This window comes from Lynx rufus, unplaced genomic scaffold (assembly GCF_022079265.1).
Source record: "Lynx rufus isolate CCGP_SWC_20201006 ecotype Redwood Valley unplaced genomic scaffold, mLynRuf1.p SCAF_51, whole genome shotgun sequence".
Lineage (NCBI taxonomy): Eukaryota > Metazoa > Chordata > Mammalia > Carnivora > Felidae > Lynx > Lynx rufus.
In genome coordinates this window covers 89,712-113,830 of record NW_025814869.1, presented here as the reverse complement: position 1 = coordinate 113,830, position 24,119 = coordinate 89,712, and the positions used below count along the sequence as shown (strand labels likewise).

The window sequence follows — 24,119 nt, the reverse complement described above, 5'->3', positions numbered from 1 at the left end:
TCTCTCTGTCTCTCTCTCTCTCTCTCTCTCTCTCTCTCTCTCTGTCAAAAATAAATAAACATTAAAAAAAAATTTTTTTTAAACAGAGAAGAATAACGGTGCCAGGGAGAAGCGGCAGCTGAGGTAAGTGGGGGCAAGCAAAGGGTGCTTCAAAGTAAGTGATACACTTCATTCTGTACCCTGCGGGTAGGTACCTTTTTCTTTTCTGAATTGTTCCCTCTTGTATGTAGGACGTTTCATTTTAAAAATCTGAAGACAACTTTAATCGTTGTCTTAAATTTAATGACTTAAATTAATTTAAATAACTCTAATATTTTACAAACAACTATGCATGGGAAAGAGGAGGAGGAACAGGCTGACTTCAAAAAATACTCTGCTATGATAGCACACACAATTTTAGTAGTGAAACCATTTCTCAGTCTGTTCAAGGACAAATACAGAGGGAATACAGTTACCGAATGTGTAAGAAGTAACAGTCCACGTAAACTCTAATTTTATGAAGGTTTTAAACTGTAACCATTTAAAACTAGTTAACAATTTTAACCTGAAGCTATAATTTACACACACTGGTGGAGTGATGGGTTCTGAAGACAGCTGTCTTGTTGGCGAGGAATTTTAAATCCTTCTCATATTCCTGTAATGTTAAAGTCCTACAGGGTGCTCAAAAGCGGACTTTTTTAAAATTCCAAGTTATAGTCAGGTACAGAACTCATGCAAATCAAACCACGTAAACGTTACGTACAGTAGGAATTTTAAAAATTGAGAAGCAACCCGTAAGGCCAAGGAGGCGTTTTAGATTTTATTCCTCAAATGTAACATACCACATTCTAAGCCCTAACCTGTCAAACTAACAGAGCAGGAGGGAGAAAACACACCCTGAAAAGCATTCTTGTTAGCCTGCTTTCTAAGCCACAGAAAACATATACCGTTTCCAAATTTTAGTGAATAGTCTTTTAAATAAACTGAGCAGATACAGAGTTCTCGCAGTAATTATTGGTCAGATTTCCACTCCACTCCACTCCACTCCACTCCACTCCACTCCATTCATTTAAAGAGTTAAATGCAGGGCAAAACAACAGCACTTCTGCCCAAAGGCCACAAACTTTTTCCCCCCAAAAACAATTCTTGATTATTCGCACAGAAATAATGTGATTCCTATGACCAGGCTTCCTACCTCGTCATATTCTCATCCTGATTATAACTGCCAACCTGTTCCAAGAAAACAGAGGTGTGTTTTCACCTAACCACATCTTAAGACAGACTTAAAACAGACTATGTTCTGTCATTACCTGTGCTGCAGAAAGGCTAGGTAAAATGAGTAGCATGTGAAAATGTCCAAGCACTGAGCAGAAATTATTACCTAAGGTTCTTCCTTTGTTCCTGTTGCACTGTGAATCCTGCTGATCATCAGAAGGATCTTTTCCACCCTCTGGCCCAGGAGGCTCCATTCTTGACTCTTGCGTGCAGTACACTGGGCTCACCAAATTCCTGTTCTTTCTTATCAAGTTACTGTCTTCATCCTCTTGCAAGGAATGCCTGCTACTTGCGCCAGCACAATTTGAGTCTTGGTGCTGAAGAGTATCGTTCGACTGAGAGTCACACAATCTATCTGCTTTCACCCCTAGCCTGCAAATTCTAGATTCATCCATTGTGCCACTCACAAGCTAGAAAGAATGAAGAGGGGGGAAAAAATTTTTTTAAAAGGACCATGGAAGGGGCTAAATCAATTGTAATGAAGGAAGGGGAACTATGCAGTGCGTAAGAATACAGTTTTCCATCCTACGTTGCTCATGTCTAAACACACTGTGTACTTTTCGTATGTGGTACAATCAGTGGGCCCATCATCATTTCACAGTTCCCCCCCCCCCCCCCCCCCCCGCTCCTTTCACAGTTGTTTACAAAATAGCAATGCCGCTTAGAATCAAAGGAGGCAAAGAGTTGGGAAGGACTACCATAATGGTAGAATAGAAAACCCCGAGGCTCTGTCCCTCCAGCAAGTAACATGCTGGCAGAATCCACCAGAATCAACTTCTGCAGAACTCTGGGACCTTCTCAAAACTTACAACACAAACACAAAATAAAACTTATAACCCAAACGGAAGGCTGAGCGAATGAAAAAGCAGCTGTCTTGCAGCAGGAGAGAGCACTGGGGGATTTTAAACTTCCCACCAACCATTCCCTATACCCCACGTCAACAGTGACCACGGAGGCAGCAGCCCACACTCTTAGTGCCACAGGGAACAACGCAGACATTATTTTCAAAGGATCGTGGTCCCAGTCAACCTTTCTGGCAGGTCTCTGAGAACCGTGTACGTAAGTTTGCCTCTGTTTTACTTTGGGGAGAGCTGTCCCAACACTGAGGTCGCTTCCCAGGATGCTCTGGATACAAACATCCCAGCCACAAGTATTAACGTCAGCGGCTGGGTGTCATGGAACAACAATCAGGAAAAAGGAAGCGAGAGAGAGAGAAAAGCTAGAGGAGAGAGAAACTGGGAAATGAGATGATGATATAGGCTTTTTAAAAGTTCTGGCATCCGTCTGGCCTTCATGTACAAGTGAAAGCTAACGTGTGAAAGCAAAGTTATCAACAGCCTGGCTACGCTGTTCACAAGCAAGTGGAAACATGTCTTGTGTGCTGATGTGGGGCCACCCTCTCCCTCTTCGTGCCCTCTGATTTCTTCCTGTGTACCCTGACTTTAGCCACCTTAAGGAGGAGGATGGCTAGGGTCGGGAGGAAGGATTCCCCACCCCCCAATGGAAGCCAAAGGCCATCCGCATGCATCCCAGCATGCTGGTGTACCGTGGACAACAGAGGGACTCAAACTTTTACGTCTCTGTTTGGAAACAGCTACTGAAGTCACTGCCCCCATCTGAGTCTGTTCCACTGATGGCATTTGGGGCACACTTCACAGATCAAGGAAGTGAGACAATCAGCCATGGGCTTATTCAACGTACCGTTACTGCGCTGCCCTAATCTGAATGTATGCTTCAGATTACTCTACAAATACATGTATACATCGGATATAAAGTGTAATATGCTGCCAGTGGGGATTCTGTCATTTGGGAGACCCACAAATAAGTGCTTTTGGCGTCCACAAATCCGAATGACGCCGTTATGTTACAAGTCTCTGTGATAAGGCAAGCAATGGGCAAGCCTACCCTACCTCACATACCCGGTGTATCCTTTTGAAAAGCACCAATTATCTTGTCCCTGGGCTCCTGCAAACGCTGAAGACTTCTTATTCCAAGATGCTCTCCTGACTCTCTGGCCTGATAGTCTCCTTTCGGGGTGGGTGAACTCAGTTTTTAAGACTAACAATGTAGGAAAAGCCCAACAGGTTTCATGTAACAAACTGAAATGGCCGACTCGAGGACTTAGTCAGCCAAGTCCCACCTCTACTTTACACAAAGAAGTGTTTGTTGTCATTCTGGAGGTCTGTTGCCTAAAGCAAAGCCACTGGCCCAGTGGGATTCAGAGGGGCTCTCCGAATTCCTGTTTCCTCTCCAAATCTCCAGTTTACCCGGTGACTTGGTTACAATGAAACCGAATGGCCGCAGCTGGCTGTGCTCGCTGTTTTGCCTCAGCACAAATTATGAAGAACCAAGAATGGACCTGGCTGCTGCGTTAGGTGGAGTGAATTCAAGGTAACTCCTACTGCTCTGCTGCTCTGGCCTATACCTTATCTCTCCCCGATGAGACTTGTTACGGCTCACTGTTTGGTCTCCAACTTAGAAAAAAAAGACAGACTGGTAGATTAAGGACCTCCTTCCTCTTTAGCACCACGAAATGGGGAAATGAACCAAACCCACTAAATGAATCATCTGGGTTATTCACGTAGATGCGCATGGTGAGAGTGAAAGCAAGCTGCGGATCAAGCCTGCACCACCCGGACTGCCGCCTTTGCTACAGGCCGAATTACGCTCACTGACTGCACGGATCACGGCAACATGTACACCACCATCGTAGACTGGGCACAAAGTAAAACATTCTGTTTCTGGTGCAGACGTTACCGTTGTATGCTAGGCTTGTGACACAGGCTGAGAGTTGACCCAGTTGTCTCCTGATTGGGAAGGCCACAGCACACAGGGCACTGAGTGTACCTCCTGCTGGAAGTTTGAGTACCGCTGACCTTTGAACTATTGCCAGGGCTACTGGTCTCGGGTACCCCACGGCTACCTCCTTTCCAGGCTGTGGGGTTGCCACTCCACTCTGATCAGCTGACTCTCACCACAGCAACGAAGCCCTTGCCCTAATCGATCCTGTGATCACCTCCTACAGATGACCTGTGATCTGAAAGTGGCACACCTCTTATCAAAGACCCACTAAGAATGCAGCGACAGTCCAGGTACCCCTTGTACCACCCATGTTCCCCCATCATCCATAGGCACGTAGTATTACTGGGAGTTAGGACTGCCCCTCACAAGCCATCTCAACAAGATTCCCAACAGGTGCCAGGGTAGCTCAGTCCGCGAAGCCTCCAACTCCTGGTCTCAGCGCAGGTCTTCTTCATCTCAGGGTCCTGAGTGCAAGCCCCACAATGGGCTCCATGCTGGGTTCCTAATATTTACCTCCCCACCTTGTCCTTATCTACACTCCTTGGAAATGCGAGTTGGGCCAGTGAATGCAGCTGCCCCCAGAAAGGGATCATCCCCTCTGTCTCCTCCCGGGTAATCATCATCATCGTCATCGGGGCCAATGCGGCAAAAGAAATTCAAAGAATCCTGACCACAGCATTCTTAGGCTGATGCTTGTCTCATTCCCCCAACAGTAAAACCGAGTCACCCAGGGGGAACACTCTCCAGGTACCAAATGGGGCCTCGAGGATTCAAACGTTGCATCAGCTACCTGGAGTCTCTTGTGGGACTGACATGGTCCTAGATCACAAGGATGATGGCGGGTTGTTGAGTACAATGCCCAAGGGATATCCCTAGGATGATAGTCCACACCGGTCAAACAGGAGAGAACGCATCTCTGTGCCGCTTATACAACTTACCTCAGCCCTGAAGTACCTAACCTTTCTGGACAAAAGGACTGCCACAAGTAGGGGATGACTGGACAAAAGGTAAAGATGTATCTCCTGGAAATACCGGAGATATTTTTGCGGCAGTTACCAAAATGTACGCATTGAGGCAGTAACGGGTTAGGCGAAGGGGTGCTGGGGGTGGGGGTGGGGGGTGGTGGGGGGGGGAGGGAAAAGCTCCTTGGACTGGACACACTGCTGAATGTGCCTTCCAGCCAGACAGCTCATGACAATTTGACTGCAATTTAAATGGATGTAGCTAGCAGGGGATGTCCCCGAACCTGCATCTCCCAAGTGAAATACATGTGTACCTCACTGAGTGTCTGCCCTGCCTTCATTCCTCTTAGGCATCACCAGCTCATTCCAGGGGCAGAAAAATGCCATCCTCCCGATGTCACGGACAGAAGGACAAACTGGATGGACTGGCCTCAGGCAGGCCATCCAAAAAGGGGATATAATTCAATTACTTAACTGCAAACTCTAAGACTCACCAGCTCTCTAGGGAGTTATGCTGTCAAGCACTCTGAACTTGTGCCACTTGGGGACACTGAGTGAAGTCCTCCCTGGGAAGCTCCAAAATCATAAACAACACTTTCTTTCCAAAGGTACCACGTGTACCTCGTCTTTCATGGAAGTTGTGCACTAATTTGTGTCCCTCAAGCGTCGTCTGTCTTAGCGGTGGTCATAATGGATCACCAAGTGTTTGAGTCATAACAGATCATCAAGTGTTGAAGTGTTTAAATACCACTAGTACTCATGTAGCCCTCAGACAACTGGGAAGTGCTCTCCAAAATGACGCTAGCTTTGGTTCCTTGCAGGAACCCACCCGAGAACAACTAACTCCACACGTAGGTGGGTTTATGCCCACAGCGCAGGTAGTTTTATCCCCACAATGGAAGTCATCCACGAACCAAAGGTAGTCTGAAATCTGTCCACAAAGTTAGTTGAAATGATCAACGAATGGCTTCAAGGGAGTCTCAACTCCCTGGCCAGAGTTATTAATGATGACAAAGTTGCCCTAGACCTCTTTCTTGCGCACCACTTGTGAGTGTATCTTGCCATGCCTCAGGCCAGTGGAAAGGTCAACACCGGGCCGGGTCAACACGGAAGAAAGCCATCTGGCTTTCTGATGGTCTATGAGACTTCCTCAGCCAGTTACAGCAGGGCAGGGTTGAAGTTAATCCTGCCACTTGGGCTCTTCCTCATGCTTGGAGTCCTGTTGATAGTATCCTATGAGATAGACTGGAAAAATCTGGTCCTGGGCTATGCTGGTCAGACTGAACAAGTGTGGCCAATGGGCACCCAACAGAAGATTCACCAGAACCTATGACAGCGTTTCTGCCTCTCTTGTGGGCAGAGACACGACACACCTCCTGTCTTTGTTTCAGACTATCTTTTCAAGGATGCCCTGGGGAAAAAAATAAAAATGGCATTTACTTCTAAAGCAATGGGCAGATTTGCTTACTGCCTATGTTTCCAGTTGCTGCTGTAACAAAGGGCCACAAACTCAGTGGCTCATTTATTATATCCCTTCTTGAGGCTCTGTGGGAGAATCCATTCCCTTGTCTTTTCTGGGGGCTACCTGTGTTCTTTGGCTCCTGGCCCTTTTTTGCATCTTCAAAGCCAGTACTAGCAAGTTAAGCCTCATGCATAAGCCCCCCCCTCCCCCCCCCCCCCCCCCCCCCCGCCACCTCGCCACCGACTCCTCTCCCTGTCTTTCCTTTGCAAGGATCCTTGCAGTTTCACGGGGCCCATCCGAAGACTCCCTCAATATCCTAATCTATGCCGCCGCATCTTTGCCAAGTCCCTCTGGACAATGAGGTCATTCATGAGTCCTGCTGAAGACATGGGCGTCCTTGAGCAGGCACTGTTCCTCCTACCACACCGCCCATTATTAACGAGTCAGATCCCCTAAACTTAGCATTACTCTTCTGAAATGCAAACATCATCTGCTTCTCTTTACACCACCAGGCTCAGGAGACAGGTGCGTGCCTGAGGGCCCTCAGGTAAATGCAATTGTAAAAAACTCTTCTTTTGTCTCGAGGTTTCTCCCCGTATTCATAAAATACTGCCAAGTTATCAGTTTGCAAGTAAAGTAAAATCTCTGGCCCTCCACAGTTTCTAGTTACCATGAGTTTTCAGATTTGGGTATCTGCCCGATATTTTCTAGAAAATGAATGAAATAAGCCCGTCAGGATAAACAACAGAATTTGTTGCAATGGGAAAACTTCAAACTTTCAAATGAAAAGCAGAATTTTGGATAATTTCAGTCAGTCACCATGACTCCAGCAGCTTCCCAGTACACAATGGCTTTTCTGCTGAGAGTGATAATGATATCAGCAAGTATGATTGCCTAATGTTGGATAACAACATTTGGAAGAAGAACGTAAGTCAGTGAATTCAGTATTTTCCACAGGACAATGCATTACAAGATGACTGAAAGGTATAGGATCCATCTGAACCATGAAATACAGCATTGGGTTTTCACAGGACCCGTTAAAATTTTTTGGTAGCACTGTAGACTCCAAACTGTGGAGTCCTTGGTGCTTTTTAAGGAGTTTTAAGAATAAAATGAAGTAACATTTAGATAACTTCTTAGGCCTGAGAAATTAAGAACTGCCGCCCTCAGGTGTAAATAAGGACACACACGCAAGAAGATGGCAGGAATAAAAACATAATCTAAGAAGAATTTGTACCTTACAAATGATCTGGCAAATCCAATTTTAGGGAAAATGCCCTGGCACTACGTGGGACAACAGGACCAACCACTTCCTTCTTGGTCAACTATAACTCACAAGTAAGTTATATTTATTTTTTAAGTGACTGGCATTACCAAGCCAGGATAATCCAAATAGGAGGTGAGGAAAAATGAATCCTAAGCATTTCCCCTTGCTCTTCTTCACTGCTCTGATTAAACCATCTGGAACGGTGATATAATCCCTCATTTAATACTCAGAAATCCGACTAGAGGAAGATGGCGGCGTAGGAGGACGCTGGGCTCACCGCGCGTCCTGCTGATCACTTAGATTCCACCTACACCTGCCTAAATAACCCAGAAAACCGCCAGAGGATTAGCAGAACAGAGTCACCGGACCCAAGTGCAGACGAGAGGCCCACGGAAGAGGGTAGGAAGGGCGGTGAGGCGGTGCGCGCTCCACGGACTGGCGGGAGGGAGCCGGGGCGGAGGGGCGGCTCGCCGGCCAAGCAGAGCCCCCGAGTCCGGCTTGCAAAAGCGGAGGGGCCTGACGGACTGTGTTCCGACAGCAAGCGTGACTTAGCCTCTGGGAGGTCATAAGTTAACAGCTCTGCTCGGAAAGCGGGAAGGCTGGAGGACAAAGGGAGGGTGAGCTGCGGAGCCCCCGGACGACAGAGCTCAGTTTGGCGGGGAACAAAGGCGCTCGCCAGCGCCATCTCCCCCGCCCATCCCCCAGCCAAAATCCCAAAGGGAACCGGTTCCGGCCAGGGAAATTGCTCGCTCCGCGCGAACACCCAACTCTGTGCTTCTGCGGAGCCAAACCTCCGGCAGCGATCTGACTCCCTCCGGCTGCCACAGGGCCCCTCCTGAAGTGGATCACCTAAGGAGAAGCGAGCTAAGCCTGCCCCCCCTGCCGCCGTGCACCTTGCCTTCCCACCCCAGCTAATACGCCAGATCCCCAGCATCACAAGCCTGGCAGTGTGCAAGTAGCCCAGACGGGCCACGCCACCCCACAGTGAATCCCGCCCCTAGGAGAGGGGAAGAGAAGGCACACACCAGTCTGACTGTGGCCCCAGCGGTGGGCTGGGGGCAGACATCAGGTCGGACTGCGGCCCCGCCCACCAACTCCAGTTATACACCACAGCACAGGGGAAGTGCCCTGCAGGCCCTCACCACACCAGGGACTATCCAAAATGACCAAGCGGAAGAATTCCCCTCAGAAGAATCTCCAGGAAATAACAACAGCTAATGAGCTGATCAAAAAGGATTTAAATAATATAACAGAAAGTGAATTTAGAATAATAGTCATAAAATTAATCGCTGGGCTGGAAAACAGCATACAGGACAGCAGAGAATCTCTGGCTACAGACATCAGGGGACTAATGAACAGTCACGAGGAGCTGAAAAACGCTTTAAAGGAAATGGAAAACAAAATGCAAACCACCACGGCTCGGATGGAAGAGGCAGAGGAGAGAATAGGTGAACTAGAAGATAAAGTTATGGAAAAAGAGGAAGCTGAGAAAAAGAGAGATAAAAAAATCCAGGAGTATGAGGGGAAAATTAGAGAACTAAGTGATACACTAAAAAGAAATAATATACGCATAATTGGTATCCCAGAGGAGGAAGAGAGAGGGAAAGGTGCTGAAGGGGTACTTGAAGAAATAATAGCTGAGAACTTCCCTGAACTGGGGAAGGAAAAAGGCATTGAAATCCAAGAGGCACAGAGAACTCCCTTCAGACGTAACTTGAATCGATCTTCTGCACGACATATCATAGTGAAACTGGCAAAATACAAGGATAAAGAGAAAATTCTGAAAGCAGCAAGGGGTAAACGTGCCCTCACATATAAAGGGAGACCTATAAGACTCGTGACTGATCTCTCTTTTGAAACTTGGCAGGCCACAAAGAATTGGAACGAGATTTTCAGGGTGCTAGACAGCAAAAATATGCAGCCAAGAATCCTTTATCCAGCAAGTCTGTCATTTAGAATAGAAGGAGAGATAAAGGTCTTCCCAAACAAACAAAAACTGAAGGAATTTGTCACCACTAAACCAGCCCTACAAGAGATCCTAAGGGGGACCCTGTGAGACAAAGTACCAGAGACATCACTACAAGCATAAAACATACAGACATCACAATGACTCTAAACCCGTATCTTTCTATAATAACACTGAATGTAAATGGATTAAATGCGCCAACCAAAAGACATAGGGTATCAGAATGGATAAAAAAACAAGACCCATCTATTTGCTGTCTACAAGAGACTCATTTTAGACCTGAGGACACCTTTAGATTCAGAGTGAGGGGATGGAGAACTATTTATCATGCTACTGGAAGCCAGAAGAAAGCTGGAGTAGCCATACTTATATCAGACAAACTAGACTTTAAATTAAAGGCTGTAACAAGAGATGAAGAAGGACATTATATAATAGTTACAGGGTCTATCCATCAGGAAGAGCTAACAATTATAAATGTCTATGCGCCGAATACCGGAGCCCCCAAATATATAAAACAATTACTCATAAACAGAAGCAACCTTATTGATAAGAATGTGGTAATTGCTGGGGACTTTAACACCCCACTTACAGAAATGGATAGATCATCTAGACACACGGTCAATAAAGAAACAAGGGCCCTGAATGAGACACTGGATCAGATGGACTTGACAGATATATTTAGAACTCTGCATCCCAAAGCAACAGAATATACTTTCTTCTCGAGTGCACATGGAACATTCTCCAAGATAGATCATATACTGGGTCACAAAACAGCCCTTCATAAGTTTACAAGAATTGAAATTATACCATGCATACTTTCAGACCACAATGCTATGAAGCTTGAAATCAACCACAGGAAAAAGTCTGGAAAACCTCCAAAAGCATGGAGGTTAAAGAACACCCTACTAACGAATGAGTGGGTCAACCAGGCAATTAGAGAAGAAATCAAAAAATATATGGAAACAAACGAAAATGAAAATACAACAATCCAAACGCTTTGGGACACGGCGAAGGCAGTCCTGAGAGGAAAATACATCGCAATCCAGGCCTATCTCAAGAAACAAGAAAAATCCCAAATACAAAATCTAACAGCACACCTAAAGGAAATAGAAGCAGAACAGCAAAGGCAGCCTAAACCCAGCAGAAGAAGAGAAATAATAAAGATCAGAGCAGAAATAAACAATATAGAATCTAAAAAAACTGTAGAGCAGATCAACGAAACCAAGAGTTGGTTTTTTGAAAAAATAAACAAAATTGACAAACCTCTAGCCAGGCTTCTCAAAAAGAAAAGGGAGATGACCCAAATAGATAAAATCATGAATGAAAATGGAATTATTACAACCAATCCCTCAGAGATACAAACAATTATCAGGGAATACTATGAAAAATTATATGCCAACAAATTGGACAACCTGGAAGAAATGGACAAATTCCTGAACACCCACACTCTTCCAAAACTCAATCAGGAGGAAATAGAAAGCTTGAACAGACCCATAACCAGCGAAGAAATTGAATCGGTTATCAAAAATCTCCCAACAATAAACGTTGAAAAAAAAAAAAATTTAAAAAAAAAAAAATCTCCCAACAAATAAGAGTCCAGGACCAGATGGCTTCCCAGGGGAGTTCTACCAGACGTTTAAAGCAGAGATAATACCTATCCTTCTCAAGCTATTCCAAGAAATAGAAAGGGAAGGAAAACTTCCAGACTCATTCTATGAAGCCAGTATTACTTTGATTCCTAAACCAGACAGAGACCCAGTCAAAAAAGAGAACTACAGGCCAATATCCCTGATGAATATGGATGCCAAAATTCTCAATAAGATACTAGCAAATCGAATTCAACAGCATATAAAAAGAATTATTCACCATGATCAAGTGGGATTCATTCCTGGGATGCAGGGCTGGTTCAACATTCACAAATCAATCAACGTGATCCATCACATTAACAAAAAAAAAGAGAAGAACCATATGATCCTGTCAATCGATGCAGAAAAGGCCTTTGACAAAATCCAGCACCCTTTCTTAATAAAAACCCTTGAGAAAGTCGGGATAGAAGGAACATACTTAAAGATCATAAAAGCCATTTATGAAAAGCCCACAGCTAACATCATCCTCAACGGGGAAAAACTGAGAGCTTTTTCCCTGAGATCAGGAACACGACAGGGATGCCCACTCTCACCGTTGTTGTTTAACATAGTGCCGGAAGTTCTAGCATCAGCAATCAGACAACAAAAGGAAATCAAAGGCATCAAAATTGGCAAAGATGAAGTCAAGCTTTCGCTTTTTGCAGATGACATGATATTATACATGGAAAATCCGATAGACTCCACCAAAAGTCTGCTAGAACTGATACATGAATTCAGCAAAGTTGCAGGATACAAAATCAATGTACAGAAATCAGTTGCATTCTTATACACTAACAATGAAGCCACAGAAAGACAAATAAAGAAACTGATCCCATTCACAATTGCACCAAGAAGCATAAAATACCTAGGAATCAATCTAACCAAAGATGTAAAGGATCTGTATGCTGAAAACTATAGAAAGCTTATGAAGGTAATTGAAGAAGATTTAAAGAAATGGAAAGACATTCCCTGCTCATGGATTGGAAAAATAAATATTGTCAAAATGTCAATACTACCCAAAGCTATCTACACATTCAATGCAATCCAAATCAAAATTGCACCAGCATTCTTCTCGAAACTAGAACAAGCAATCCTAAAATTCATATGGAACCACAAAAGGCCCCGAATAGCCAAAGGAATTTTGAAGAAGAAGACCAAAGCAGGAGGCATCACAATCCCAGACTTCAGCCTCTACTACAAAGCTGTCATCATCAAGACAGCATGGTATTGGCACAAAAACAGACACACAGACCAATGGAATAGAATAGAAACCCCAGAACTAGACCCACAAACATATGGCCAACTCATCTTTGACAAAGCAGGAAAGAACATCCAATGGAAAAAAGACAGCCTCTTTAACAAATGGTGCTGGGAGAACTGGACAGCAACATGCAGAAGGTTGAAACTAGACCACTTTCTCACACCATTTACAAAAATAAACTCAAAATGGATAAAGGACCTAAATGTGAGACAGGAAACCATCAGAACCTTAGAGGAGAAAGCAGGAAAAGACCTCTCTGACCTCAGCCGTAGCAATCTCTTACTCGACACATCCCCAAAGGCAAGGGAATTAAAAGCAAAAGTGAATTACTGGGACCTTATGAAGATAAAAAGCTTCTGCACAGCCAAGGAAACAACCAACAAAACTAAAAGGCAACCAACGGAATGGGAAAAGATATTTGCAAATGACATATCGGACAAAGGGCTAGTATCTAAAATCTATAAAGAGCTCACCAAACTCCACACCCGAAAAACAAATAACCCAGTGAAGAAATGGGCAGAAAACATGAATAGACACTTCCCTAAAGAAGACATCCAGATGGCCAACAGGCACATGAAAAGATGTTCAGCGTCGCTCCTTATCAGGGAAATACAAATCAAAACCACACTCAGGTATCACCTCACGCCAGTCAGAGTGGCCAAAATGAACAAATCAGGAGACTATAGATGCTGGAGAGGATGTGGAGAAACGGGAACCCTCTTGCACTGTTGGTGGGAATGCAAATTGGTACAGCCGCTCTGGAAAGCAGTGTGGAGGTTCCTCAGAAAATTAAAAATAGACCTACCCTATGACCCAGCAATAGCACTGCTAGGAATCTACCCAAGGGATACAGGAGTACTGATGCATAGGGGCACTTGTACCCCAATGTTCATAGCAGCACTCTCAACAATAGCCAAATTATGGAAAGAGCCTAAATGTCCATCAACTGATGAATGGATAAAAAAATTGTGGTTTATATACACAATGGAATACTACGTGGCAATGAGAAAAAATGAAATCTGGCCTTTTGTAGCAACGTGGATGGAACTGGAGAGTGTGATGCTAAGTGAAATAAGCCATACAGAGAAAGACAGATACCATATGTTTTCACTCTTATGTGGATCCTGAGAAACTTAACAGGAACCCATGGGGGAGGGGAGGGGAAAAAAAAAAAAAAAAAAAAAAGGACGTTAGAGTGGGAGAGAGCCAAAGCATAAGAGACTGTTAAAAACTGAGAACAAACTGAGGGTTGATGGGGGGTGGGAGGGAGGGGCGGGTGGGTGATGGGTATTGAGGAGGGCATCTTTTGGGATGAGCACTGGGTGTTGTATGGAAACCAATTTGTCAATAAACTTCATATAAAAAAAAAAAAAAAAAAAGAAAATACACAAATGGCCAATAAGCACAAGAAAAGATGCTCAGCATCATTAACCACTAGGTAAATGCAAACCAAAATCAAATATGTATCTACCTACCACTTTATACCCACCAGAATGGCTAAAATTAAAAATACAAGTGTTGGTAAAGATGTGGAGAAAAAGGAACTCTTTCATACATTGTTGGTGATTGTAAAATGGTGCAGCCACTTTGGAAAACAGTTTGGCAGTGCCTCAAAAAGTTAAATATAAAATTAAGATATGATCCAGCAATTCCACTCCTAGGTATATACTCAAGAGAACTGAAAATATACATCCACACAAAATGTTGTACATGTATGTTCATAGCAGTATTATTCACAAGAGACAAAACATAGAAACAACTCAAATATCCACCAACTAATGAACTGATACAACAAAATGAATATCTACACATTGGAATGTTATTTGGTCATTAAAAAGAAATGAAATACTGATACATGCTACAACACTGATGAAACTTGAAAATACTATGCTAAGTGCAAGAAGCCAGTTAAAAGACCACATATTTTATGATTCTGTTTGCATGAAATGTTCAGAGTAGACAAACCCATAAAGACAGAATGATTTATGGTTGCTAGGGGTAGGAGCAAGGAGAAATGGGGAGTGACTGTTAACCAGAAAGGAGTTTCTTTTGGGTGATGAAAATGTTCTTGAATTAGTACTGATAGTTATATAACCTTGTGAATATACTAAAAACTACTGAATTATATGCTTAGGTGGGTAAATTTTATGGCATATGAATTATATCTCAATAAAGCTATCATAAAGAAAAAAAAAATACTCAGAAATCCTTTACAGGCGGGTATAATGAACAGTCTCGGTGATGAGCAATTTTAACAAGTCTGTCCATGTACAAGAACCAAAGATATGGACAAATAAAAATGAATTATCATTATGACCTATCACATTCTGAAGAGTAAGTTCTTCTGAAAGTGGTAATTGAGCTCTGGTAGGCAATAATATATGGACAAAATAACTTAGTAGGAGTTACTACAAATACTCCCTGCTGGCAGGCAAAGCATCTGGGAGAAGAAATATAAGTGCTAAATATAGGGATGAAGAAATCTAATTTTCTGCAGCACGGAAGAAGCCAAAATTGACCAAAATAGTTTGGCAAACGGTCTGTTATGAAAAGGGTCTTATAGAGTTTCTAGTTTTATAATCTCCAGGCTAGTAGTATACATACTAGTAGATTCCTTATAGACGAATTCTAAAATGATAGTATATTAGACTAAGTACTTTGCCTTTTAAAACAATCACAGAGGGTTATATACTTCAGATTTCATACCTGTGGCTGTTTTGTCTATAAAACTACGATGAGCTAAAAACCACATCTAGCTCTAACTATATATAATTCAATGACTATTTGTACTCTGAGAGATGCAGGTACAAATCTGTATTGATATTGGCAGCCAAAATAATCAGGAATCCAAAGATTTTAACGTCCACTGAAATATGCTTGGACCTGACCTATTTTGCAGAGTGGCAGGGGCTGAGTCACACAACTAGCATCTTTAAAGCCAGACAGTCCTAAAATATAAGATGGTCCTCTACTTTTATGGGTTAGCTAAGTGCATCATCTGTGTCCCAATTTGCCGAAGCCACCTTTCTCCAGCTCCATGTGGACCAATCATCATGCCATTTTGAAACATCAATGCTTTTTTTATTTGTCCTACTTTCCCAGACCACTTTAGCGTTTGTTAAACACACAATTGTGGACTTTCTTCAACAGAACTTAAAAATGGGTCTCTCTACTTCACACTTTAAGCAATGGTCAACCTGTAACTTACCTAAGTTACACTTTGAGGTGCTTTTTCCGAGAATTCCAGTGCACCCATACCTCCAAGTCTGTATCTAACGTCCAGGTGGGGCTCAAATGAGTGAAACCACAGGTATGAAGCCTAGACGGTTCACAATCCACCTGGTCTCTAGATCTCACGAGATTTCTTGACACTTCCTAATCACATCCTACCCTTAATTAAATTTATTTTCATTTAGTAAAACTATTACTCATTTACTTGCCACCAATATTTGCTCACACTCAGCAAGAAGATTTTGCCCTTTATACCCTTAACAACTGAGGATTGTGCTAATAAGAGAGAGCATGAGACATATGGAACCGATAATGGTCTTAGAGCCAAAAGAGCCCAGTATTTTATTTTTTTTTTTAATTTTTTTTTTTCAACGTTTATTTATTTTTGGGACAGAGAGAGACAGAGCATGAACGGGGGAGGGGCAGAGAGAGAGGGAGACACAGAATCGGAAACAGTCTCCAGGCTCTGAGCCATCAGCCCAGAGCCTGATGCGGGGCTCGAACTCAAACTCACGGACCGCGAGATCGTGACCTGGCTGAAGTCGGACGCTTAACCGACTGCGCTACCCAGGCGCCCCATGAGCCCAGTATTTTAACATATCACTTACCACGTCCTGTGCAGCCATGGTGAGAGCTAAACACTTGTTACCTCATCTGTAAACTGGATGGACAGTACCTACCTTATAGAGTTGTGAGAAAATTTGCTATGATGCATATAAACTGCTGGCCCACAGCGGAACTACTGTAATAATTTGTGAATGAGGAATTCTGTAAGATGCATGCTATGTTAGCTTCTTAATACTGTTGTTAACAAGTTACTATCAACCTAATGCATTAAAAATTCACATTTATCATCTTACAGTTACGAAGATCAGAAGCTCTCAGGCCTCCTTCTCGAGGCTCTCAAGGAGATTGTTTTCACACCTTTTCCAAGTTCTAGAGACCACTCCTTTCTCCACCTTCAAAGTCTGCAGCAGATTCTTCAGATCTCTCTCTGATACCTGCCCACATCTCCTTCTCTGAGTCTCACACTCCTGTTTTCCTATTATAAGGGTGCTTGTGTTTACACTGAGCCCACCTACCCAAATAATCCAGAACAATCTCCCCATCTCAGCACACCACTTAATCGTAAGCGGGAAGTTCCTTCTGCAGGATAATACACCCACAGGTTTCAGAAATTTTTTTCTCTTACCACATGTTAACACAACAACATTTCTTAAAGAAGAAATGATGTTCTATGGCATAAATTCTAGAAGCTATTATTCCCCACCACACCAGTCTACCTTATAGAAGTAGAAAAAAATGTCATCATAACAAGTAACTATTGCTTACAGCAGGTTAAGCGGTGGAAAGTGCGAAGACGGGAGGGGCATTCTGGAAACAGAATTAAAATCAATTCCCAAGACCATAAACATTAACAAAAGTATTGTGGTAGCACAGGGAGACCACATTGGTTATCTGGTAAATCTTTTCCATCAAAGAGCAGAATTTACACAGTCGTAACTGCCAACATAAATTCAACTAGGACATGGATAAAACCACAAAACTATAATCTCTGGGTCTGAATGGATACTAAAGGTCACCTAGTATCTATATCTACTCTCTTGAGTGCTGCTGAATACTAACATTAAATTGGTATATGCTTTAGATGTTTTAAATACAGTCACACCCATCTGATTATCTGAAAGTTACTTATAATCATATTGGGACCATGGGGAAAAGGAGAGGTAAGAAGAAAAAGGAGGAGAAGGAATTTATTTGGGACATTACTTTAAACTCTACTTTACATAAACAACAAGCGTCCCTGAAGCAAGGTCTGTCATTTGCACTATCAATTATACAATTATGTATCAATTCTAGATAGTCTACAGATAACTCTAGACAATCACAACTGTATACTAACTACAGATAATTCATTAGGAGCTATTTCACCTAACCAAGTTAAAAAAAACAAAACAAAACATTAACTAAGTGTGTTATCTGGATACCACTGCTTTACAAACTTAAGCTTATGCAGGAGGGAGGGACATGACTGAAAATAATGAGGCAGGTTTTCCATAAACCCATTCCTACACTAAGGCAACGATTAAGCTCCCCAAAACTGTCCAAATTCACTTTTTTTTTTTTTTAGAAGTCTGGAATATAATCAACACAACCACCAGGGGAGGGCTAAACGAAGAAAGCAGCTACTGCATATCTGTAAGAGGACAGAGTGACTTTATAATTACCTGCCTAACATACACTAACCACAGCTTGAAAGCGGCTAGCATTCCTGGTGTGGTTTGCTGGTGGCAGAGTGGCTAATAGAAACCTTGTTCTTAAGAGCACTGATGATGGGTTTTGACCCATACAGTGGCTCCAAAGGAGCCTTTATTTTGCTACTCTCAAAACGAACTCCCTTGGGCTGGTATAGCCTCCGAGTGCCAAAGTGGTAGTAACAGCCACAGCCACCATTCCGGGCTAAGAATAACAGGTAAGGCAAACAACCTAAAAATGAGAAGGTTGGAGAAGAAAGATAGATGGAACAGAGCTTTGAAAACGCTCCAGGGGGGCGCCTGGGTGGCGCAGTCGGTTAAGCGTCCGACTTCAGCCAGGTCACGATCTCGCGGTCCGGGAGTTCGAGCCCCGCGTCAGGCTCTGGGCTGATGGCTCAGAGCCTGGAGCCTGTTTCCGATTCTGTGTCTCCCTCTCTCTCTGCCCCTCCCCCGTTCATGCTCTGTCTCTCTCTGTCCCAAAAATAAATAAACGTTGAAAAGAAGTTCTTTAAAAAAAAAAAAAAAAAAAAAAAAAAAAGAAAACGCTCCAGGTATACCAGGGAAATCCAGAAGACCAGACATATGCAAGAGCAGGATATGCTCAGAAAAGACCTTAAAGATCCTAAGGTTTTACATCCTGCTATGTTCAAGGAGGAAGTATGCGCTAAGGCAAGTTTTAAATGGCCTAGCCAAGCGTTAACGGAGTTCCCTAAATGAAACCCACTTGTAAAGACTGAGTTTGGTTTTTGTTTTTGTCACTCCCAGCTTTCAAGGAAGTATCTTTCATATCATTATCTAAAACAGATGACTTCCAAGACCATACAAAGTATATATTATTTTCGCAAAACAGCTGTCCATAAAGAAACCATAAAAAGTTAACTGAACAAACAACTATAATCCATCACAAGCAGCAAGAACCCTAGCTAGTGGGGGAAAGATTCTGGTATCCACAGTTCAGTACTCACAACTGCACATTTCTTACTCACTGCCTTCTCTTGACCAAAGTTTAGTCAACCTTCTTTCCATTCCACAGACCCCTAATTTCAGGCTTACCCATGAGTAAGCACTAAAACACAGATTATTCCCCCCTATTAAGAAGTCACCCCAAGTAAGAGCTGAGACACACAGCCCATCATGCCATATGCTCACTTTCTTTGCTTGCTCATTTCCCCTGAAAAAGTTTTTACTAATCTTGCTTACCCTCCCAATAAAAGAAAAACCACTCTCTGACCGAGATACTTTCAGATTGCTACAATCAGAATGTTCTCCATATTGCACCGGTCTCTTTAAATAAGGTGTCTTCTTACCAAATCAGAATTTGTTTTTGTTTGATAGCAACATTCGCCACATTTAGTTGCCAACAAAAAATTATAATGTGTGCAAAGAAACACGGAACTATGGGCAAATCACAGGAATAAAACAAAGTAACAGAAAATGTCCCTTAGGAAACCTTGGTGTTGAACTAATTACATGCATGTTTTGAACTACCTGCTGGTGTAAATATGTTACTGAGAAAGTTTTAAAAATAATAAAATGTATGGGGTGCTTGGGTGGCTCAGTCAGTCGAGCGGCCAGCTTCAGCTCAGGTCATGAACTCAGGTCATGGGTTCAAGCCCCGCGTCAGGTTCTGGGCTGACTCCTCCGTGTCTGGAGCGTGCTTCAGATTCTGAGTCTCCTTCTCTCTGCCTCTCCCCTGCTCATGGTCTGTCTCTCTCTCTCTCTCTCTCTCTCTCAAAAATAAACATAAAAAAATAAAATAAAATTTATATGGACAAAGTGCTAAATTGGGAAAACAATGTGTGTACAAAACAACAGCATCAGTAAATAAAAGTCAAAAAAAGAACCACAAACAGAAATTCCAGACCCAAAAAGTACAGTAACTGAAATGAAAAACTCATGAAAAAGAGATTCAACAGCAGAGTTTTTAGCAGGCAGTAAAATCAGTAAACTGGAAGTCAGGTCAACTGAAACGGTACAGTGTGAGAAACTGTATGAAAAAGCGTGAGAAAGAAGAATGAAAAGAATCAACATGCTTAAGAGACCTGTAGGCATACCAGCATACACGTGATGGGAGTTAAAGAGGAAGTGAATACAGAAGAGCAGAAAAAAATATTTGACGAAAATAACAGCCACTAAGAGACAATCTTAAAAGTGAAAAAATTTCTCGTATCTGATAAAAACTATTAATCTACACATACAAGGAGCTCAACAAACTTAAGATACGATAAATTCAAGGTCTGTCCTTCAAAACAAAAGAGGGCATTAAACATCTCCAGACAAACAAAAGCTGGGGGGATGGTGACAAATGGTAAGTGGAGTAACTGTGTTTGTCGGTCATTTCATAATGTATTAATATGTTGAATCAGTATGCTGTATGCCTGAAAATAATATAATATTGTACATCAACCACACTTCAATAAAAGGAAATAAAATAATAAATTCAAAGCAAAAGAGGAGGAGAAAATACTTTATTACCAGACCCACACTACAAAAAATGAAAACGAAGATCAGATTTGAGACATTTGAAAATGAGACAGAAATGAAAGGATACTACTCATCAACTCAAAGCCATACAAAACAATAAACTACTAAAGGTACCTACATAAGATAAACACAAAAGCCAGTATTACTGTATTTTTGTTCCTAACTTCCTTTTTTCCCTAGGTGATTAAAAGACAAACTACAAACAAAAATAAAAACATTTCACCTATAAAGATGTAATTAATCTAAGACAGTACAACAAAGAAGATGGCAAAACTGTATATGAACAGACTTTCAGTATACTACTGAAACAAAGTTGGTAGTAAGTCAAATTCATTTGTTATAAACTGAAGGGGCCAATTGTAATACCCAGAAAACAACTATAAAAGTGACCAATATACACAAAAAGAAATGAGGAAAAAAAATTCTACACTACAAAAAAACACAAACACAGAAGAAAAGGCAGTAACAGAAGGAAAAAAAGACTCATACCAAACAAATAAAAAATTAGCAGAAGTAAATTCATCCCGGTTAGTAATTCCGTTCAACGTAAATGGAGTAAACTCTCTAATTAAGGGGCCAAGTACGACACATGGATTTTAAACATGAATAGTCCAACTAACCGTTTTCTACAATAGACTCAGATACAAGGACACAAACAGTATGAAAATGAAAGCATGGGGAAAGGATACTTCATAAAAGCAGTAACTAAAGGAAAGGTAGAGGGGCAATGCTAAAATGAGAATCGGCTTTAAGGCAAAACTTGTTACAAAAGGCAAAAGCATCATATTTTGACAAAAATGTCAATCCACAAAAATTAACAATTACAACTTTACATACATCTAACAGAACCGCAAAATATATAAGCACTAATAAACACAACAAGGGAAAAACAGGTAATTCTGTAATAACAGAACCCAATCAAAGCCATCGTCTTAACAGAGGAACAAGGGAGTCACTTGGGTTTTAACTGCCCCAATATTTAAAAAATAACCGAATAATTACACATTATTTCTGCTTCCTGAAAATATAGGGGAGAAAAGAGGAAAAGAGGTTTACCTTGAGAAGTATTTTTTTTTTCCAAGTCAGTGAGAAAATTTAAAAATTAAAGAATGTACCTAAAGGTGACTTCTGCAGATAGCAGATATTCACCCAACTTGAAATTAAAAAAAAAAAAAAAAGAAAGAAAAGAAAAGAAAAAGAAAGAGAGAAAGAAAGAAAGAAAGAAAGGAAAAAAGAAAGAGAAGAAATTCAAAATGAATACCTTACCCTGTTAACGTTTCAATCCCAGTTAAACGAGAAGTCAAAACTAGAAAACAGGCCACAAAAGCATAAGCAGAGAACTGCACAGTTGGTAGACAAAAATGAATCAGCTGAGACGCTATCATTTTCAGACTATTCGTGTCCAGCTATTAACACAAAGGGTCATTACCTTAACCTTTCTAATCTGGTCATTTAAAATACTAATTGAATAAGCCCTTGTTCCTAATCCAACCACTTTCTATCCTCATCCGAAGGAGCATAAAGCAGAACTTATGTTACAATTTTAATCAGAGTTCTCCCTGGGGGAAGGATCTCTAAAATCACTGCCACACAAAGTGACAATTTTGAATTTCTAGGTTGAATCTGCGACTTCGCTTTCAGTGCTGCACATACTGGATCTTTTCTGCACATCTTTCTTGTGTGGAGAGTGAGAAGGTGGGGGGCGGGGGGGGGGGGGTGGACCGTGAGAAGGTGGGGGGCGGGGGGGGGGGTGGACCCTGAGAAGGTGGGGGGCGGGGGGGGGTGGACCCTGAGAAGTTAGTAACCCATTGTACTGATACCTGAAAATACCTAACATTGGAAACAGACCCCAAAAAGCTAGTTCTTGACACTTTGCTCAATTATAAACTTGACCTTCTGAAATTCATTAAACATGTTAGAAAAATATTATTTCATGATTTCATACAGGAGTGAATGTTTTAATATGTTCAAGTGAAGGGAAAAGAAACGGGATTTCCAAAGCCCTCGTCTGCAATTCTCGGCAACAGGGCTGCGAAAACAGCATACTGTTAAGGAGCGCGTCCGCATGCGTTGCGTGACCGTTCCCCAATTCTACAAACCGATCGCAGAACTAGTGGATTCTCCCATTCTTAAGGAGGTCTCCACTTTCTTGTATCCAGGGAGTGAAAACTCCTTGCCGTAAGTAAAATAACGGAAATTTTCTAGAATGGGTCCCACATTGAGACAGCAAAGGCCAGGAAGGGGTAAGCCACTCAAAGCACAGAAGAAAAAAAAAAAAAAAAAAGAGAGAGAGAGAAAGGAAGAAAAACGTAAGTTAGAAACACAAGTTATTACACGACGATCCTGCCCAATTGTGTCGGACTGAAGTCCTCTGGCATCACCTCGGCATCGCTGCCCCCGCGTGTCGCCAAACGGGCGATGCCAAGAGCCAAGGTCCAGGAACCACGCGCCCGTACCAGCTACTTCACAGCAACGGACCAGCCTGTGTGGTGGCGGAAAGGAAAGGCAGAGCAGGAAAAGGGAGACGCAGCGTAGCCAGCGCCTCCGCGCCATTACCGAACTACGCAATAGCTCGCTAGTTCTGCCAGGGCGCATCCAGAGCAACTCTGTGCACCCACCAAAGTCCCAGGGCTAGCTATTGACCTCAGTCCCGTCTCCCGACTGTGGTGCCCAGCGCGGGGAGCACTGGGAGCAAGACCACCAGGCTCCAAGGCCCCCGCAGCGACATTCGCACGTGGCTGTCACACCTGGCTCACCCGCACCTGGCCTTCAGACAGGGCTGCGTCCCCTGCCCTTCCTTCTCAGCCAAGCGCCCCCAAGCCCTAGCGGTCTTCCCCACCCCATTTAGTCCTACACACAGGTAAAAACACACACTCGCTCCCACCGTCATCGCCCGGGAGGAAACAAAGCCAAATGTTCGTCTCGTGGCACAGGTTACCAAACAAGCGTTAACAGCCAACACGTAAAAAACAGTATTCTTCCTCACCTTTTACCTTGTAGTCGGTGGCAAGCCAGGCATTTCCCCCAGTGACCTAACTGAGGATGGTGGGTGCCTCTTTCAGCACTACCAGTTTCACCTGAGTCGCGCAGGATTGACGCAAGCAGCCAAAATGTGCAAGCAATTTAACCAGCAGCACGGAAGCTTTCCAACCGTAGCTTTTAGGTTCTGTACCTCGGCAACCAGTCACGCACGAGAGGTATTTCACGTGACCGGAGGAGGTTGTCCTTAGAGGGGAGGAAGTCGGGCAGGATGGGGAATGTTAAAGGCTACGCTGTCGCTCTTTGGGGCCAGAGTTTCAGTGAAGGCCGTGAGGCGTTGCCAAGTCCGGGGTAGAGACTCCGGATCGAGCTGGAAGTGGCCCTCCGAGCAAGCTGCGTCGCTGTAGCTCCCAAGCCCACAGCGTACTTCGGGGCTCTGAAAAAGTGAGCGTGCCCACTGGGCTGCGCAGGCAGCCTTCTGGGATTTGTGGTTTTCCGAGGAAAAGGTCCTGCTTATGGAAGGTATTCGAAGAACTTAAGAGGTATTCCAGTGTTTGGGAATGTAATAGAC

At 43.0% G+C, this 24,119-nt stretch overlaps 1 protein-coding gene across 4 annotated transcripts in view; it reads right to left on the bottom strand.

Moving 5' to 3' along the window:
• LOC124527579 (gamma-taxilin-like) overlaps positions 1-23,675 on the bottom strand; it is a 697,565-nt gene extending 673,890 nt beyond the window's left edge. For 3 of the 4 annotated variants that reach the window (XM_047100674.1, XM_047100673.1, XM_047100675.1), the window contains exons 1-2: positions 23,556-23,675; positions 1,361-1,664 (exon numbers count right to left, since the gene is read on the bottom strand). In XM_047100674.1, coding sequence (XP_046956630.1) covers positions 1,361-1,649 — 289 coding nt within the window. In that variant the 5' untranslated portion in view covers positions 1,650-1,664; positions 23,556-23,675. The remainder of the gene's footprint in view (positions 1-1,360; positions 1,665-23,555) is intronic. The other variant, XM_047100676.1, reaches the window with a different exon arrangement.
• Positions 23,676-24,119: the final 444 nt, after the last annotated feature.